The sequence below is a fragment of the Astatotilapia calliptera genome, chromosome 14 (genome assembly GCF_964374335.1).
Source record: "Astatotilapia calliptera chromosome 14, fAstCal68.1, whole genome shotgun sequence".
NCBI classification, from domain to species: Eukaryota; Metazoa; Chordata; class Actinopteri; order Cichliformes; family Cichlidae; genus Astatotilapia; species Astatotilapia calliptera.
The window spans coordinates 10,038,301-10,056,741 of record NC_137435.1 but is presented as its reverse complement, the minus strand read 5'-3'; the positions used below and the strand labels follow the sequence as shown (position 1 = coordinate 10,056,741).

General features: G+C 38.7%; 3 protein-coding genes and 1 long non-coding RNA gene across 4 annotated transcripts in view; 2 read left to right on the top strand and 2 right to left on the bottom strand.

Annotated features, from left to right (window-relative positions):
- LOC145420158 (uncharacterized) overlaps positions 1 to 18,441 on the bottom strand; it is a 219,957-nt gene that overhangs the window by 16,428 nt on the left and 185,088 nt on the right. The gene's annotated exons all lie outside the window — the stretch shown is intronic.
- LOC113036364 (olfactory receptor 52N5-like) lies at positions 2,570 to 5,008 on the bottom strand. Its single transcript, XM_080289073.1, has 2 exons — positions 3,163 to 5,008; positions 2,570 to 3,033 (listed from the first exon to the last, which is right to left on the bottom strand). Exons 1-2 carry the CDS (start codon positions 3,503 to 3,505, stop codon positions 2,570 to 2,572), a joined length of 807 nt encoding a protein of 268 aa, XP_080145199.1. The 5' UTR covers positions 3,506 to 5,008.
- LOC113036568 (olfactory receptor 52B2-like) lies at positions 11,500 to 13,365 on the top strand. Its single transcript, XM_026192985.2, has one exon. It carries the CDS (start codon positions 11,509 to 11,511, stop codon positions 12,442 to 12,444), a length of 936 nt encoding a protein of 311 aa, XP_026048770.1. The 5' UTR covers positions 11,500 to 11,508; the 3' UTR covers positions 12,445 to 13,365.
- Positions 16,199 to 17,440, top strand: LOC113037004 (olfactory receptor 52R1-like). Its single transcript, XM_026193696.2, has one exon. It carries the CDS (start codon positions 16,505 to 16,507, stop codon positions 17,438 to 17,440), a length of 936 nt encoding a protein of 311 aa, XP_026049481.1. The 5' UTR covers positions 16,199 to 16,504.

The following is an 18,441-nucleotide window of genomic DNA, read 5'->3' as shown; positions in this document are numbered from 1 at the left end:
GGCGAGCCGTGTGGAGTTGGAAGAAGGACCCAAGATGGAGGCAGTGGATGAAATGCTAGTGAGGTTTATTTACAAAGGTGTAGTGGCAAACAAGCAGTGGAGCATGACAAATAACTGAAGACACCTAAACTGGGAGAACTAAAAATAACAGACCTGGAAGCATACGACAATGGGATGAGAAGCAGAGAGACGCAGACGAGGAACAGGACAACATGGAACACAGGACAACGCAGACTGACACGGAGTAACACAGACGAACCGGCAACAGGCAGGAGAACACACAGGGCTTAAATACACACACCAGTAATCAGGGGATGAGAGACAGGAGGGCAACACGGCTGGGAGGAATCAGAGCTGACGGGACAGGGGAAACGTAAACTGAACACACTCACATCAGACAGAGACCTTCATAATAAAACAGGAAACTAACAGACAGAGAACCAGACAGGACACTGAACTTGACAGGCGGACTCATAAGTAGACACAATAACACCATGGACAGACAGAGGGAACAAAGAGAAGTGGGAGCAGGCAGGCAAAGAACAGAAACCTAACAAATGGCAAAATCACAACAGAATACATACTCGGAATGAACAAAAGCATAAGGAAACACAAAACACTGAGTCCTCAGACTCAGGACCATGACAAAAAAGCCTAAATGGTAATGCCCATAATTTTCAAATAGAGGGTCCAAAATGGGACCTCACGAACCCGTGATGTGACAGTAACTTTTATATAGTGGTCATCATTGTCATGTCACAGAAAGAGGGTTTTTCATTCAAAACAGTCAGCACCTGAGGCTTTTTTGTGTGGAGCTTCTATATTCTCCCTGTTCTTGGGCGAACAGCTTGCTCCCTCAGTCCAAAGACACACATGTCAGGTTGATTGCAGAGATTAAAATCAGCTGAATAGCCCTGTGATAGATTGGTGATGTGCCCAGGGTTTATCCCACCCCTCACTAAAACAGGCTCCAGCCCTCCTCCAACCCAAAATCTGACAAAGCAGTTAAGTCAAAAGCAGTTACTATGGTTATGGTGGTGTCCTGAGAAAGTAAGGCCTCCAGTGAACCCTGAGAGGGTTCAATGCTCTTTTAATGCTTCACATGGCTTGTTTGATTAATTTATAAATCCATGAAAATATAACAGCTGGCATGGGTATAAAATAATTATACTAGCACAAGACCCTTTGATAGAAATTGTGTTACCAGTTTCTCTAAAACATATAACATGCTTATGATGATGCCACTAGTGTAACGCTTATGCATTAACCGTGAAATCTCATAGTTTGCAGCCATTAGTTTAGCTCTTGGTATAATCCCTCATCTATATGTTTTAGAGAGGGATAGCCCTCTTTAATCTCGACCAGAAAGGAAAATAGTCTGAATGCTTAGTCAGCAGTACTCTGTTCTAAACTGTTAGGAAATGCACTACAATGCAATGACATTAACAGAAGTAGAGAAGAATTACAGTAAAATGTCATGGGAAAATAATCTGTCCTGGATAATCCAGGTGCATGTGGCATGCAGAAAGACAAGGAAAGTATTTTAGGGGGATTACAATGGTACTTTCTTTTCTTTTTTTTTTTTAAATTCAGAAATATATTTCTGGTAAAAAATGTTTTCCTTCTATCTGATGGTCCTAATTTGAAGGTCTGAAAGACAACTCCTTGAACACAATGATGCCAAACAATACAGAACAGTGTTGATAATGGATTAGAATGAAGAACTGAATTGATTAAGTTGATCCAAACAGCCATTCACCAAGGAAATATTTTATCACTGGCATTTCTTATTATCTTTAGCCACACAGTAATCTTAGTTGGCTTTTATGAGTAAAATTAGTTAAAAAACTCTAAAAGCCTTTTGTTTTTAATAGGATATGACAAAGAAGCCTCAGAAGCTTCAGTTAGCGTTAGATGGAAAATAATAGTTGCAAGGGTACATAATAAACAACTGAAAATATATTCCCTATTGGTATATGTACAATACATTTTGTATTGTGATACTCTATTAAAGTAAAAAAAAAAAAACATTACTAACTTTTTGAGCATAAGTTTTGGGTTGTAAGTTATTAACAATGACTACACAGAAAAAAACCCACAAGCTTACTGAAAACAAATGCATTACTCAGCTCCAAATACATGCATAGTGATACTGATTATAAGGACATTTTTATTTATTTTATGCTCTGTCATAGATATTATTTTAATGGCTTTTCAACAATCAATCAATAGAAGTGTGTAGGCCTGGCCCCACTTAAAAAAAAAAGGTTGGTAGAAAACATTTAGATTTGAATACATGGGTGGGAGGAAAATTAATGCGTCACTCATTCTGATGTCTTGTCATTTTATGCTGTTGTTATTGTTATTGAGCTGTTGAAAGACTTTTCAAAAGGAACTGGAACTTCAGTTAAAAGAAAAGGTTAATCTAAAATAGGTACCTTTTAGTTGCAACCACTGAAAACCTTACTTTATTTATTTATTTTGTACTAATGTGACCTTCAGGGTATTTAAAGGCGCCTATAAATAAAATGTATTATTATTAGTAGTGTAAATTTAAGATAAAAAAATATTAGGATGGAGTCACTTTTCTTTTTAGTATTTCAGTAATTTTATGTCTTAATGATCTCGTTTGCATTCCATAAATTATTGGATTCAGATTAGCAGGGACAACATGAAATAAAACATATGCAATTTTCCTTAAGACTGGGTAATTTGGGAAACGATGCAAAATAATTGTTAAAAATCCTGACCAGAGCATGATCAGATAAAGAACAAGGTGGCTTGCACATGTTTGCAGCGCTTTGTTATTTAAGTCTTTGTTTTTCTTAATCCAGCAAATGAGAGCAATTCTAAAATAGGTGGCAGCTATGCTTGCAATTGAACTAGTAAACAGCAGCACAGTGAAAAAGAGTCCATAGATGTTGTTTATGGACACGTCCTCACAAGAAAGCTTGAATAGTGATGCATTGTCACAGTAAGAATTTTGTATAGTGGATCTGCAGCGGGACAGCCTCACAGTAAGACCTATTAATATAGACACAAGCACTACTGACACCCCCCAGGCAGCTGCGGACAGCCCAACCACAGTTCTGGTTGTCATAATGGAACTATACCTTAAGGGGTGGCATATCGCCACATATCTATCAATTGCCATAATGATGAGGATCATATGTGAAGCCGATCCAAATGTGTGACTTTGAAAAGCCTGAACCACACACTGTTTGTAGGTGATAAACCGTTCGGTTGCCAAGATGTGAGCCATTAGCTGAGGCAGCAGGACTGTGTTACCTATGAGATCATTGACAGACAGGTTACAAAACAGAAAGTACATTGGCTGGTGCAAACTCTTCTGAGAAATGATAAGCAAAAGGACTCCAATGTTAGAAAAAAGCAGGGTGAAGTAAACAAAGAGCAGTAAGAAAAAGAGAGGATACGTTAACTGTGGAGAAATGTCAAAACCTTGGACCTCCAGAATATCGGTTGAAACTGTTTTGTTTTTTTCCATTCTCTTTACTTAATGGGAAACCTAAAAGAGAAAACACTGACAATGAAACATGATAAGTGTCCCAGTATGTTAAAGCTGAATGAACATACTTATTATACTTTTTTTTCTGCCTGGAAAAAAAATCAATAAAAATAAAATATGATTAAAAATGCTTCATGATAACAAAAAAAGAAAAACAAACACAAAATTAAATTAAATTACACTTTTAAAAACACATTACCTTCAATTGAAATATTCAGTAATCAATTTCTGTCTTGTTCTCTTGCATAAAAAAACCCTTTTCATTCATTTTCAAATATGGTGTGTAAAACAACAACAACTAAAACTGACACCAATAAACCATAACCATAAACTAAGGAAAGTACCAACATTTTATAGTGAAAATGCAGATGTTTTGAAAAAAACAAAACAAAACAAAACAAAACAAAAAAATGCTCAACAAAACCTACAACAATGTGAAGTCACAGTGTTTTAAGCTGCTAGTGTTTTGTACCTTGGCTGTGGAGGAGGGAATCTAATCAGCAGCTACAGCTGAGTGACTTTTATATTGAGGGTGTAACATTTGATATGAATTTACTGGCTTCTCCATTTCAGCTACAGTTCTATATTTATCAAGGGCTTGTTATAGATTCCCACATGAATTAATATGGAGCTTGATATTTAATTTTTGTCTAGATGCAAGAATAAAAGCAAAACTTTTCCTGCCATACACTTCGAAAGAAGAAAAAAAAAAGTTAACAAGCACATTTTAAATTATTAACAAGAATGAGGACCATAAATAGTGGCCAGTGTGTATTATCTGTAGAAATTGTACTCTTTCCACTTTTCACTGTATGTTTGTGACCTGCACTCTACCTGCAGTCCTTCCAGACACATGAAGAAAGCAATGGGATATGGAAACAATGTGGACTTGTCCGCCATGGATTTATCATTACTACCAAGTGCAACTAAGTGTTATAGACATATCTGCTGACACAGCTTAACACACTTAATCAAACTAAAACAAAAAACAAAAAACAACCATTTAAGTTAGGCCTTATATTATATGGTGGTGCTGGACTTGCCACTGTTTTCCGGGACAGTTTCTCCTGCAGAGCTTTGGACTATGAGACTTTCCCTTTCTTTGAGTCACAGTTTCTTAAGGTCGGTTCATCAAATATATTTTACTGTGTTTTAATCTGCCGCCCTCCCGGCCCCGCTGGTGTTTATATCCAGGATTTCACAGACTTTTTATCCTCCATTATTAGATGAGCGATTTCATCCTGCATGTGGATGATCTTAGCTGTAGCATGGCCTCTGACTCTTTTAATTTTATTCAGCATGTCTCTGGTCCCACTCACGTTAAAGGCCACACCTTGGACCTCGTGTTTTCTCTTTGCTTAGACATAACTAATCTCTGTGTTAAGGATGTACAAGTGAGTGACCATTCTTGTGTTATTTTTAACCTTAGCTTCCCTCTGGAAACACCACCATCCAATCTCTTGTTCAATAAGTGGTTCATAAATCAGGATGTTGCCCTGAAGTTTTCTGATTTATGGATCCTCATGTGATCAGGGGCTGCACTGATGCTGATGTTGCTACGCTGTCAAAGTCTGTGTGGACAGAGGCATGAAAGGACCCAAAATGCAGACACAAACGTAGAGGCCAGGCTGAAACTCAAAATGGTGGCTTTATTGCTGAACACTGGAAAAACTAAACTTGACAATACAAAATAAACTTGGTAGACTTGGCAAACAGAACACACAGACATAAATAAGCGAGGATGCAACACTGAACACAGGAAGACAGAGGACTTAAATACACACATGAGGTATCAGGAGAAGTGGCAAGACAGCTGACACACATGAACATAACGACATCACAGGGGAAACGTAAAACTAAACACAATGAACACAAGAACACAGGACCTCTTTCAAAATAAAACAGGAAACATAATGTAAAGCAGACCTGACGACATGAACTTAACAAAAGACATGCAGACATGAAACACATGAAGGGTAAGGGAGACTTAACACAGGGGTTGAAAACATAAGGGGAAACTAATAAGCAAATGAACATAGAAAACGTAATGAGCTTAAACATACACTATAAACATCAAAATATATTAAAACCCAAAACGCTGGGTCCAAAGACTCAGGATTGTGACAGTTGTACCTTTAAAAACTGTCATTGCTGCCCCAAAAAGAGCTCCTCCTCCTAAACGATGACATAAGGAACGTCAAAAGACTCTGTAGGAAAGCAGAACGCCTTTGGAAATCAACTAAAATTGATGTTCACAGGCTCCACCTTAGGGAAGTTTGGGTTTCCCTGCATGAAACCATTAAATCAGCTAGATCAGGATATTTTTCTCAGTTGATCTCATCAAACAAGAAAAATTCCAAAGTACTGTTCGAAACCATAAAATGGCCTGTATTTATATAGCGCTTTACTAGTCCCTAAGGACCCCAAAGCGCTTTACATATCCAGTCATCCACCCATTCACACACACACATTCACACACTGGTGATGGCAAGCTACATTGTAGCCACAGCCACCCTGGGGCGCACTGACAGAGGCGAGGCTGCCGAACACTGGCGCCACCGGGCCAACAGTAGGGAACGGGTGAAGTGTCTTGCCCAAGGACACAACGACCGAGACTGCCCAAGCCGGGGCTCGAACCGGCAATCTTCCGATTACAAGGCGAACCCCCAACTCTGGAGTCACGATCGCCCCATAAACTCTATTGTTTCCCCCGTGGACCACCCAGTACCTGTGTCCTCTATATGTGAGAGTGATGACTTTCTAAACTTCTTTGTAGATAAAGTTAATAATGTCCATATGAGCATTGTGTCTCTGGTCCACCTCCCTCTCATTTGCTGTAAGTGTTTAACCCATTGACCATACATGACCTTTCACTTCTGCTGGATAAAATGAACATCACCACTTGTCCAAATGACATTCTACCTGCTGTGCTGTTTAAAAATGCTCTCTCTGTCATATCTCCAAACCGCGAACGTTTTTGTCTAAATCTGAGTTAGAAATGATTATTCATGCTTTTATTTCTTCTCGCTTAGATTACTGTAACAATCTTTTTTTTTTTGAGCAAAAAGAACCTTGACCATCTCCTGCCTATGTTTCTGATCTCTTAGAACCTCACACTCCCTCTCGCAGCCTGAGATCATCTAATCAAAGGCTGTTGGTAGTTTGTCAAAACATCAAAACTAAGAGTTTGAGTGAAAAAACAAACAAAAACACAAAAAAGTGTATGCTCAAAAGTTATTCTAAATGTTGAGACAGGTGTTGTTTGTGTTGGGATTCTAAAAATTTGTGAAATTTGTGGCATAGAAATGGTAGCACTGGTTTTTGATAATATGCAGAGTGATGGTTATAAAGTCTAACAGCTGCTGGGAGGAAGGACCTGCTATTAAGCTCCTTTGTGCACCTATGATTTATTTAGTTTTGACTGAATTACATACAAGAAAAAAAAGTGCCCTGTGGCAAGCTGGAGTCCAGGATTTACCCTGCCTCTTTCCATATATTTCCATGATTTTCCATGTATTTCAATGAGTGCTCCATAAAAGCATAAGCACATGTAAAAATAAATAAATAAATATTTTCAATATTTCATATCTACATTAACATCTGAAAATGAACCAGGGACTGGGGCAATTTCAAATTCCCCAAATGTGAATATGTTTATGTCCCAGTGAACCATGTCATCAGATAAGTCAACCACTCAAATAAACAATCAAGCAGAAAAATACCTTAACTTTACATAGAAAGGCCCGAGACAGTAAACTCAACCCATGTCCTTTTCTGTGGAACAGTACTAAAAAAGGGCAAATAATGTAATAAGTGGGTCAAATGAATTATCAAAGCAGCTCAAGGGTTCATCATATCCATTTCCCAGGGGAAGATGATTAGTCCTAATGTCCTTACTGCCCTTTTGTGTGAGTAAAAATTGTCCTTGTTCCCCATTGCCTGCTGTGATCACTTCAGAGCTCTGTTTCAATTAGTATTCTTTCATACTTTCTGGAAAGGCCGAACATTGAAATCATTAAACATGGTTTTTGTCTTTCTGCATTTTCTGTAAAACATTTTACTTCAATATTAATAAATTACTATGTCAGAAGGAACTGTTGTTCCTACAGTGCAAATGAATGTACATAAAAAACAATAAATGATTGTAATAATTTATATATTTATGAAAAAATAATAAACAGTGTTATAGTACCCAAGGTGTAAAAATAATTTACTTAATTTCACAGTTCATGATTAAAGTTTAAAAAAATCAAATGTTCACACATTATTATGCAACTCCACTTAACAACTTGTAAACATCTGAGTCAAACACACCTCCCAGGAGTATTATTAAAAAACAATCCTCATTAGCAAGTAAAACAGTATATCATTCTAGACTAGAGGTTTACCATTTGTCCAGGGATTAATTAAAATGTGAGACAGTTAATAACACATCAATTAATCAAACTTCTAAGGGGCTCATTAAAAATATGTTTTGACAAAGTAATCAGGGATTTGGCTGTTGTAATTCTGCCTAGTTAAAGTGGTTCCAGTTACATAATAGTTTTATAAAAGTTTTATTACAGCTCTTTATTTTAAGAGCTGAAATTATATTTAAGCTGAATAAAAATATATTTTTATTATTTCTGTGGCACTACTTTATGGTATAAGGTATTGTTATGCTAATGCAGCAATTGTGTTATAAAACAGTTATAAAAGTATATAAAAGAAATACTTTTAAAGTATTATTTGTAGCACTATATACCAACATATCTTTACTAATAATATATATATATACGAGTTTATTGTTTGCCATTTGTATCTATCTATCTATCTATCTATCTATCTATCTATCTATCTATCTATCTATCTATCTATCTATCTATCTATATCTATAAAAAAAAACAAACCACCCAGCACGCCCCTGCGGGCGGTTTATCCTTCAAGCTCGGGTCCTCTACCAGAGGCCTGGGAGCTTGAGGGTCCTGCGCAGTATCTTAGCTGTTCCCAGGACTGCGCTCTTCTGGACAGAGATCTCCGATGTTATTCCCGGGATCTGCTGGAGCCACTCGCCTAGCTTGGGAGTCACCGCACCTAGTGCTCCGATTACCACGGGGACCACCGTTACCTTCACCCTCCACATCCTCTTGAGCTCTTCTCTGAGCCCTTGGTATTTCTCCAGCTTCTCGTGTTCCTTCTTCCTGATATTGCTGTCATTCGGAACCGCTACATCGATCACTACGGCCGTCTTCTTCTGTTTGTCTACCACCACTATGTCCGGTTGGTTAGCCACCACCATTTTGTCCGTCTGTATCTGGAAGTCCCACAGGATCTTAGCTCGGTCATTCTCCACCACCCTTGGGGGCATCTCCCATTTTGACCTTGGGACTTCCAGGTTATACTTGCACAGATGTTCCTGTACACTATGCCGGCCACTTGGTTATGGCGTTCCATGTATGCCTTGCCTGCTAGCATCTTGCACCCTGCTGTTATGTGCTGGATTGTCTCTGGGGCATCTTTACACAGCCTGCACCTGGGGTCTTGCCTGGTGTGATAGACCCCAGCCTCTATGGATCTTGTACTCAGAGCTTGTTCTTGTGCTGCCATGATTAGTGCCTCTGTGCTGTCTTTCAGTCCAGCTTTGTCCAGCCACTGGTAGGATTTCTGGATATCAGCCACCTCCACTATCTGCCGGTGGTACATACCGTGCAGGGGCCTGTCCTTCCATGACGGTTCCTCGTCTCCCTCCTCTTTCTTGGGTTTCTGCTGCCTGAGGTATTCACTGAGCACTCGGTCAGTTGGGGCCATCTTCCCAATGTATTCTTGGATGTTCGTTGTCTCATCCTGGACTGTGGTGCTGACACTCACCAGTCCCCCCTCAGTGAGATCCCCTCAGTGAGATCATTAACAAGACTGGCTACAGATACCGACTACGGAACGGAGCAGTTGTCAGCCACCTCCTGTACATGGATGACATCAAGCTGTATGCCAAGAGTGAACGAGACATCAATTCACTGATCCACACTACCAGGCTATACAGCAATGACATTGGAATGTCGTTCGGACTGGAGAAGTGTAGTCGGATGGTAACAAAGAGAGGGAAGGTAGTCAGAACTGAGGGGATTGAACTACCAGAAGGCAACATTGCAGACATAGAGGACAGTTACAAGTACCTGGGGATCCCGCAGGCGAATGGGAACAATGAAGAGGCCGCTAGAAAAGCTGCAACCACCAAGTACCTGCAGAGGGTCAGGCAAGTCTTGAGGAGTCAGCTGAATGGTAAGAACAAGATCCGGGCCATCAACACGTACGCCCTGCCCGTGATCAGGTACCCTGCTGGGGTAATAGGCTGGCCAAATAGATAGATCTATCTATCTATCTATCTATCTATCTATCTATCTATCTATCTATCTATAAGACTTTATTGTTTGCCATTTGTAAAATTCAAACAACATATGGTAGAATTACTATTTTGGAAACATCTTTGAAAAGCAATAAGGAATAAGAAGCCACATTTGAATATTTGGTACCATCATCTTATTTAAAGAAATCTAACATCTATAAAAACTGAAAGAAACTTTCTAACCCATCTCACCTTTAACTGAAAGGTAAAGGTGCACCATCTGCACCATTGAGAGCATCCTGACCAACTGTATAGCAGTCTAGTATGGGAGCTGCTCTTGCCTCGGACCAGAAGGCATTGCAGAGTATTGTGAAAACCACCCAGCGCATTGCCGGAGCACCACTTCCTGCCATAAATGACATCTACAGGAAGCGGTGTCTGAAAAGAGCTGGGAAAATCATCAACAACTCTTCACCCTCCTGCCCTAAGGCAGGCGCTACAGGAGCCTCCGGACTAAGACCACCAGGTACCGGAACAGCTTCTTCCCTACAGCTGTCAGACTGCTGAACTCTGCCTCCTGACATCTGACCGACATTAAACTCATGGACTTATCACACACACACACCCACAACCACCTATAACTGAACACACACACAACGGACAAAAACAAACAAATGACCAACGGTACCCTCATACACACAATAATAACATGGACTGAACCACCACTCACAACCACTAGCACTTTATATAATCTCTGTAGGAAATAGCCACATATCTCACTGATCTAAACTGCACTACTCTATAATTCTGTTCAATAATAATTATAGTTCTACAACTGTTTACAACTGTTTATAACTTGTATAGTTCATATTTCTATACAGTTTCATATTTATATCCTGTTCATAGCCTGTACATAGCTTGTACACTCACTACAGCCTGTACATACTTTTAGTTATAGCATATTTATAACATACCTTCATACCATGTACATAATAGACCCGCATAATTTTTTAAGACCATAATTTTGTACCCTCATACCTATAATGGACCCATTTTTGTAATATGTCTATATATCTATTTCATTGCTAATATATATTTTGTAATATATCTATATTATTGCTAAGCACTTTCTGGATGGATGCAAACTGCATTTTGTTGCCTTGTACTTGTGACATGTGCAATGACAATAAAGTTGAATTCTATTCTATTCTATACTGCTGGAACTGGAACAAACAGACTGTTTTGTGTCGGAAACATTTTAGTTTATTCCTTATGTTTCCTGCATTTACCCTGTAGTTTACTGGTGGTTATTTTAATAGTAATGCGCTTAACATTAGTTTATTTAGCTAAATTAAGTAAAACTTTTAGTACTTGATTTGGATACTGAATACAACCTTAACAAAAAAATTTTTTTTCTATCTTTGTAAATCCATTAATAATCCCAGAAGTATACATGTCACGGGGTGACGTTACATGTTCTGGTCAAGGTGACTTTAATAAAGCTAGAGAAGCACAACAGTTCAGAGCACTTTAGGCAACATTACATTTGAAAAATGGCACCCTTGATTTCTGTAAATATTAACTTGATTTTAATTATAATGTGAAAATATTTTAGTAACAATGTTTAGTAAATTCACAGTTGTCTTTTTCTAACTTTAAAATGGAAAACCAGTCCTTTGACTTTAGTTCCGAGTTAACCCTTGATCCATTTGTTATCCCACCTGGAGGAAAGTATCCTATATTTTTTCTTGGCATTTCAGTTTGTATTTTTGGAATTTCCTGCAACCTGACCTTGTTGGCTTTAATCATATTGAACAGAAACCTTCACAAACCCATGTATTTCATCCTATTTAGTCTTCCACTCAATGATCTCATAGGACTATCTGCAATGTTACCAAAAGTACTTTCAGATATTGTTACAGAGACACACAAAATAGACTATCATCTCTGTGTTTTACAGGCATTCCTGCTCCACATGTATGGTGGTGGCATTTTGTTTATTCTTGCAGCAATGTCCTTTGACCGTTATGTTGCTATTTGCATGCCCTTACGCTATAGCTCTGTCATGACACCAAGATTTATTAGTTGTATCATTGTACTAGTTTGGGGCCTCGACTTTGTCTTGATTGTATCACTGTTCTCTTTACAGGCAAGACTTCCCAGGTGCAAACATGTTGTTATGAATGTGTTTTGTGATAACCCATCTCTCCTGAAGCTGACGTGTGGAAACACAACAGTCAATAATATTATGGGGCTGTTTAACACTGCTGTTATACAAGTTGTAAGCGTATCCATTCAGGCATATTCCTATGTTAAAATTCTCATTGCATGTGTGGTTACAAGGAAATCAGAAACAAAGGCAAAAGCTGTCAACACGTGTGTCGCACAGTTAGTTATACTGTTCATGTTTGAGGTTGTGGCAACATTCACGATTTTATCTCACAGATTCAAAAATGTTTCGGTTGACATGCAAAAGATCATGGGCATGCTCATATTTACTGTACCTCCACTTCTGAATCCAATCGTATATGGGTTGTATACAAACGAAATACGAAGCACTCTCCTGAGAGTCTTAAAAAATAGAGTATCTATGTGAATATTTGCTTACTGTTAATCAAATCATAAAAATCTTCTTTGAGCTGCAATAAAAATGAAAACACTGCGTCATCTGATCAGCACTTTGAAAACTGTAAGAGCTACACATGAAGAAGTTATGTAAAATAATGACACACACAAGAACAGACACATACGCCATCTGCATCACTGTGGAAAAATCTGCAGTTTCCTGTATTACAGGAAATATTATTGTGGATTTTTTGTGTCTGACCTTTTTGCTAATGTAGTTTGACTCAGTAACACTTATAAGATGTAGCGATTCTTAAAATATAGAGATAAACATTCATCCCACTTAAAATGAATGATTGTTGACTACATCGTACTGCAGTTATGAAAACTTGTTGTTACTTTTATCCTGATCTTTTTGTTTTGGTTTTGTGATGCGTTTTGTGATGGTGTCCACCCTCAGAGGTTCTGGTGTCTCACCTGTATCTCATTCATTAGCAAATCAGCAGGAGGGTTATTTTGGCCAGCACTGCCTCCCACTCATCCTGCTACCTCTTAGTGATAACTAGGCGTCCCTTATGGTTAGCTTCATCCCAGTTTTCTTCATGTGCAACTTTGTTTCTATGCGCTTCAGCTCCTGGTCGCAGTCTCCCAGATCGACGCTCGATTACCATTCTTTTTCCAGCGCTGGTCCTGCTTGCTTTCCTCACCTGCAAACTGCTCTCAGAATCCATAACCTTGCTTACATGCATGCCCTCCTGCCCATCGTGCCTTTACTAGACCCCTCTGGAGAATCTGGAAAACTTTCCACTTTTCTGGAAGACTTTCCACCGTTTTCAGTGTTCATGCCCTGCTCTGGACATTCCCACAGGTACCCTCCCCGAAGCGTCTCAAATTTTGGCCTGCAAAACTCCCTTCAGTCAGTACTAACCTCCAGCTTTCCTCTATCACCTTACCAGTCCAGTAATCTTCCTCTCCTCTGTTTCAGAGTTCTTGTTCCGCTCGCATTCTCTGCCAGTGACTCCTCGTGATGATCTGCTCTCTGCTGGTGTCTCCTCATGTGTATTCATGTTTAGCAAGATTCCACTCTCGCTGTGTAAATAAAGACTTGTGAAAAGTTAAGTGGGTTTTTGAGTCTGCTTTTGGGTCTGAATCTTGCTTGAACTTCTGGTTCATGACAGTTTATAAATATATACACATGAAGTTGTTTAGTCACACAACTAAATAAATAAAAGAGCATCTAACCCCATCGCCTTACCCTTAACCAAATCTCTATGCAGAATTTGTAAGGGAGGGATATTACTTTTGGTTGTGTAATTTGTTTGATTTTCATTTATAATCTGCTTGTACTCTGAGTTTTATTGACCAATCCCATTTTAGAATGCTTTGGTCTCATACAAGTAAACAGTCTGTGTAGAAAACAATGGAGGGCATTCCTTTACCTAAATACAATCTCAAAAACTTCATCTCTTTTTAACATGTCTTACAACTATTTGTAAACAAGGACCATCAGGTAAAGCTCATCAAAGTTGGTCAGTGGACAGACTGATTGGTTCCCAGACTGCCTTTATGTTAAACTCTGTTGGAAGTGGTGCGAGAGAAAGAGCACAATCCTTACATAGTTATTTAGTAATCTTTCATTTTTAAGGATTCAAGTCAACCATAAAACACTTGTAAAGTATCTAAATCCCCATGTTAAGAAAAGACCTGACATAGTGTATCGGAATATAGCTTAGACTGACTTCAACAAGAACATAGTATCAGAAGGCATATTAGTCACTATCAAGTATACTGAGGTTGTGCACTGCACTGGTATTCTGCAGAGGTCTAAGCCTTTGCAGTATTAAAAAGTAGATATGGATACAGCCTAGGAAGTGATAGATTGAGAAGCACAGTTGATAAATCAGGGGTGTCCAACTCCAGGCCTCAAGGGCTGGTGTCCTGCAGGTTTTAGATATCACACTGAGTCAACACACCTGAATCATATGATTAGTTCATTACCAGGCCTCTGGAGAACTTCAAGATATGTTGAGGAGGTAATTTAGCCATTTAAATCAGCTGTGTTGGATCAAGGACACATCTAAAACCTGCAGGACACTTCCCCTTGAGGCCTGGAGTTGGACACCCCTGTCATAAATGAAAGTGTAGAAAAGTCAGGGGCCCAGGCAATAGAAATTACAGAGATGAGGAGGGATAAGAAACAATGCAGAAGACTATGGCCCTTCACAGGAGGCATCACCAGCGAGTGAAGGAAGTTGCTGATGTCAATAAATCCTCTCCATGTCTAGGGACTGACTTAGCGATAAGATTTACAAGTTTATCTAAACAAAGTTGTTTGACAAGTCGTGGGCACAGAGGACTGGAATGTACTGCAGCTTACTGTAACTGCCGCAGGACTGATGATAGCTTCAATCTCGTATGGTCCAATGTAACATGGAGCGAGCTTATGGGAAAGGCATTTTGAGCCCCAGCTCCGACAGTCTCTGTCATTGTGTCCTTGGGCAAGACACTTCACACTTGCCTACTGGTGGTGGTCAGAGGCCCGGTGGTGCCAGTGTCCGGCAGCCTCGCCTCTGTCAGTGCGCCCCAGGGCAGCTATGGCTACAATGTAGCTTGCCATCACCAGTGTGTGAATGTGTGTGTGTGAATGGGTGGATGACTGAATGTAGTTTAAATCGCTTTGGGGTTCATAGTAACTAAGTAAAGCGCTACACAAATACAGGCCATTTACCATTTTACCATTTAAAAGGATGTTCAGCCCCCTCTTTCCATTTCCCTAGAGCCAACTTCACTGCTAACATCTCCCAGTTGGCCACATCATACTGTAATTTTTCTCTGCAGGAGGTGACAGAAAAATGCACAAAGTTGCAGCTTACCTATTAGTCCAGAACGCTGGGAACAGAGAACAACCCTGACTCCAGAGTCTGATGCAACTACTTCTATGATAAATGGTTTTGCGGTATCTGGGTGGATCAAAACAGGTGTTTTAGTAAGACAAAGGCAGTTTTGGCTTCAGTGGACAAGACAGGCAGGACTTTGGTGGAGGTGAGGTGTGGTGGGTGCTTGTGTGATGTGGAAGTGAGCCCTTCACTTACAGGTCGATCTTCACCTGTCCTCCTGCCAAAATATAACCCAGAAAAATGACAGAAGGAGAGTGGAACAAATTTCTTGGCCTTGACATATAAGCGGTTCTCGAGGAATCGCTGCAGGATGGAGTGGACATGGACACAGTGCTCCTGGGGGTTTTTGAAGAAAGTCAGGATACCATCAAGACATACGAACACAAAGATGCTCAGAAAATCTCTTAGAATGTCACTTACTAATACCAGGAAAACTGGAGCATTAATGAGGATAAAGTTTTATACTGAATGTGGTTTTCCATTCATCTCCGCTCCTGGATACAGACCAGATGATAGGCAATGCGTAAGTCAAGTTTAGTAAAAATAGTTTCTATGTGCTTACAGATAATCTTGAAAAACTGATAAAATGATGAAAGCTGACCTGTTGATATGTTGTTGATGTTTGTGTAGGTAATTAATGACATGATATAACATTTCTGATCCTTGATAAATCCCTTGTGAGGCAGTGGTTAAGACCATGTGAATCTAAAGATGAACTTTAAGATAACACCTAATACTCCAGAGAACTGCCTGCTGTTCAGAGTCACATCTATAAAGCCTTTAATCCCTATGAATCTTTTACTAGGTTGTCATTGCCAGCACTGACATAACTGGATAAAGATGAGTGCTTTGTGTGTATGTACAATGTTGTGCATATGTACAATGTTTTTTCTTCTTTGAAGCGATTGACTCCTATATATGTGTGTGTGTGTTCTATGAGTTATTTAAATTTAAGGTCAAAACATTCTAAGTTGTTTTTTTAAGAGTGCAAATTACATGACATGAAATGTATATGAAGTTCTTTGGAGAGGGAGGATAGAGTTTGTTGATTATAACTGAACTGTAACATTTAATCCTATGTCTTCTTTTTATATATTTTCTATTATGTCCTTTGAGGTACGTAAATATTGTCTTGCTCATTAGCAAAGAAGCGATGATTGACTTCTCAATTTTATAGTGTGAAAAAGCAACAAAATGAACAACCGATACAACACATCCTCTTTTTTACAGATTAATGTCTTTAATCTCTCCTCTGAGAGTGTTTTTCCTGCATTTCTTTTTGCAACTCTGAGTTACATGATCATACTTTTTTGCAACCTTACTCTAATCCTCACCATTGTGCTGAATAAATCTCTGCATCAGCCAATGTACCTAATTCTGCTGAATCTTCCTATTAATGACCTTATAGGGTCATCAGCTCTCTTTCCACAGCTCATCAAAGAAATACTGAGAAACAGTGGGATAATGCAATACTCAGCTTGCGTTGCTCAAGCTTTCTTTATCCATATCTATGCAGCAGGCACTGTGTTCAATCTGAGTGCAATGGCATATGATAGATACATTGCCATATGTTACCCACTGCAGTACAGTACTGTGATGACTAATGCCCATATCATGAGAATAATCACCATTGTATGGATGAGTTGTTTAGTTTTAATTGCTGTGCTTTTTTTCTTACTTTTGCGCTTGCCTCGTTGTCGATCTGAAATGACAAACCCCTATTGTGATAATGCATCTCTGTTGACTTTGGTCTGTGCTGACACAACTATTAACAACATCTATGGCCTTTTTATAAGTGCTTTTTCACAATTGGTGGCTAATGGAATTGTTTTCTACACATATCTCCGCATCCTCATAACTTGCTTTAGATCTAAACGATCAGATACAAAAGCCAAAGCTCTGCAGACATGTGCTACACATCTGATTGTTTTTCTCTTGTTGGAGTGTCTTGGTCTTTTCACCATCATATCATATAGACTAAATAATGTTTCACCCCATTTCAGAAGATTTATGGGTTTGTCAACTTTAATTTTCCCCCCAACACTGAATCCAATCATCTACGGTTTGAAAACAAAGGAAATTCAAGAAAAGGTGTTGAACTTTTTAAAGAATAGGATGTTTTCATCTTAATGCACTCTTTCAAAAGAATCTGATGTAACATGCTGAAACATTTTAATTGTTTTATTTTCCCGTATTTATCCTGCTGTCTGACATTAATTCAGTCACTCTGTCGAGTCTTTTAAAAAATGCTGATTAAGTTTTCTGATGACAGATATTGTAGTGCTTTTTGAAAGAATCTAGGTTATTACTTTATTTTTTAGTTATTGCTTGTCATTATATTCTTTTGCATAAAAAGTAAATGGAAACTTCCAATTACACGTTTTTCTCGTTGTGTGACTGTTTTCACAAAAATCAAATAAAAACTTTTTTTTCATAGAATATGAACTTTTATACTTTCATATACATTGTATATTATCAATCATCTTTTTCCATTTTAATATCTATTATTATTAGTATTATTGTTATAACTACTACTACTACTACTACTACTACTACTACTAATAATAATGATAATACAACAATTTAAATATATAATTCCATTAAATATTTGGCTATTTTACTTCATCTCATATGTCATTGTACTGAATTTGAGCAACCCTAAGCTTAATGCAGATTACTTTTAACAATTATCCACCTCAATTAAATCTATGGTCTGGAGCACAGGCTGCTGTCGAACAGGGCAAGCTAAAGAATAAACATTTTGTGTCAGCAAGGGGTGGGGGAAAGCCATTCACCAGAGCATATCTTAAGTGCTGCTGATGTGGGCTGGCCTTCTCCACACGCTCTTCAAGGCTGCAGTGCACAAAGACACTGTGACGTCAGACACATTCACACTCACTTTTTTCATGTGCATAAATAAATCATATGGCTGATGATATGTGCCATGGTGATCCATGAGTATGATCATAAGTTTATTTATTTTTCAACCCAACAGAACAAATAAACAAAAACATGATGCTGATGCTATGAACACTCCACACACATGAGTCAAGATGCAGGAAACTGCTCACGGAAACTCTGCACACTCCAGTTATCATAGTGTCTATTTATATTCAGTACATTGTTTATGT

Coding starts and splice junctions, on each gene's coding strand:
- LOC113036568 (XM_026192985.2), top strand. CDS start 11,509: ATGGAAAACCAGTCCTTTGACTTTAGTTCCGAGTTAACCCTTGATCCA.
- LOC113036364 (XM_080289073.1), bottom strand. CDS start 3,505: ATGGAAAAAAACAAAACAGTTTCAACCGATATTCTGGAGGTCCAAGGT. Junction 3,034..3,162: donor ATCGGCTTCACATATGATCC/TCATCATTATGG, acceptor TGCTTGTGTCTA/TATTAATAGGTCTTACTGTG.
- LOC113037004 (XM_026193696.2), top strand. CDS start 16,505: ATGAACAACCGATACAACACATCCTCTTTTTTACAGATTAATGTCTTT.